General features: G+C 37.7%; 1 protein-coding gene across 1 annotated transcript; it reads left to right on the top strand.

The window, feature by feature from the left end:
• The first annotated feature begins 793 nt into the window (after nucleotides 1-793).
• Nucleotides 794-1,582, top strand: LOC121242426. Its single transcript, XM_041140288.1, has 2 exons — nucleotides 794-1,234; nucleotides 1,358-1,582. Exons 1-2 carry the CDS (start codon nucleotides 794-796, stop codon nucleotides 1,580-1,582), a joined length of 666 nt encoding a protein of 221 aa, XP_040996222.1.
• Nucleotides 1,583-1,824: the final 242 nt, after the last annotated feature.

Below are 1,824 nucleotides of genomic sequence, written 5' to 3'. Positions count from 1 at the left end.
AAGTTTGCAAACTTGTGTTGCTTTATGTAAGTATATTTCATTTTCATACTAATTTTATTAAGATCTTATATCATCCATTCCAAGAGCGAAGGGATCCCCTTCTATCCTAGGAAACTTATAATCTGACGTACCACATCAAGTCACATCAATTTGTAAATTTAATTTTGAATGACTTCTTTGTAGAGCAAGCATTTCTAATATAAATTGAGGTTTAAGGAAAAATTTAAAATGTGTTTTTTCTTTTTTAACTTTCTTTCTCAACAAACTTACATATGAGACCAATAATGATGTAATTTGGTGTGACCATGTCTGCTAAATAGGCCTTAGTAACGAAATTTTTTCTTTTAATGTATTTTATTAATATTCTCAAAAGGTCCATAAAGAAATCAAGATGCCCAGCTCAGCCCCATCGCATAGCCCTGCAGCTTTAGCACAGTATAGCAAAAATTATGACAACAACAAGGGAATTGGCAAGGACGTGTGAAGCATATTCTCTGCAGCTCGGCAACTCCACTACAACACTATTAGTTAGGATTTTGTTTCTTCCTTTCCACTACACAGAGTCTATACATGTATTCCCCTCTCAGAGTTGTACAGAGTAGCTGTAGGTTTGTTAGCCATTCTTTTATTTCATTGGTTGTGAGCGTTTTGGATAAGTTGTATATATAAGTCGCACAACTATGTACAAAATTTGAGAAATGAATGAGAATAGAATTTCTTCAAGGCATTCCTCTTTTCATCTTACACCTTCCCTACTTTTCTTCATTTTTTTTTCTCGATTACCTTCATACCAATGTCAAACGAAGGTCCTTCAAATGCTGCCCCTCCAACCATCTCACCCTCAGAGGACCAAAAGAGCCCCTTCTACTTTCACCACAGTGACAATGCCAACATTATGGTTGTCACCTGTCCTCTCACTGATCCAAACTACCTATCTTGGCATCGATCTTTCACTTTAGCCATTTTTGTGAAAAATAAGCTTGGGTTTCTGGATGGCAGTATATCAACACCAGATTTGACCGATTCTCTCTACATTCCCTGGTTACGCTGCAACAACCTTATACTCTCATGGTTGCTCAACTCCATATCAAAAGAAATAGCCTCCAACGTTCTTTACATCAGTTCAGCCAAGGATGTGTGGGAAAAATTGAAGACCAGATTTGCTCAGCCCAATAATGTGAGGATTTATCATCTTCAACAACAACTCGGTACCATCATGCAAGGCACTCATATAGTACGTGAATACTTTACTCAACTTAATGGCATTTGGAAAGAATTACATAATTATCGACCTGTGCCTTCTTGCTCATGTGATTTATGTACCTATAAAGCTATTAAATCTGTTGGTGAAGTTTAGGAATTAGATTATGTTTTTAAATTTCTTATGGGTTTGAATGACACATATGACCATGTTAGGGGAAAAATTATACTAATGAGTCCCATGCCATCTTTAGACAAGACTTTATCTCTGGTCTTGCAAGAGGAAAGGCTGTGGCAAATTAGGACTTTAGTCATGCCAGTTCCTGAACCATCAGCTTTGGCTATTTTTAATGGTAATTCTAGAAGGAAAGAGAGGTCTTAGCTTACCTGCAACCATTGTGGGAAAAGCTGGTCACCTTAGGGAGAAGTGTTATCGAGAGATAGGCTTTCCCCATAACTTCAAATTTAACAAGTCTAAGCCTAGTTACAGTGCTAGAAATACCTCTATCCCACACTCTGCCAATCAGGTCAGCTTTCAAGGCCAAGACAAAAGGATGGTGGAGAGTCAACAACTAGCCCTCACTCAGCCTCAAATTCAGTAGCTTATGGCTCTCATCAATGGTC

The sequence above is a fragment of the Juglans microcarpa x Juglans regia genome, chromosome 8D, assembly GCF_004785595.1.
Source record: "Juglans microcarpa x Juglans regia isolate MS1-56 chromosome 8D, Jm3101_v1.0, whole genome shotgun sequence".
Classification (NCBI taxonomy): domain Eukaryota; kingdom Viridiplantae; phylum Streptophyta; class Magnoliopsida; order Fagales; family Juglandaceae; genus Juglans; species Juglans microcarpa x Juglans regia.
Note: the sequence above shows the minus strand (reverse complement) of the source record. Positions and strands in the feature narration are given on the sequence as shown.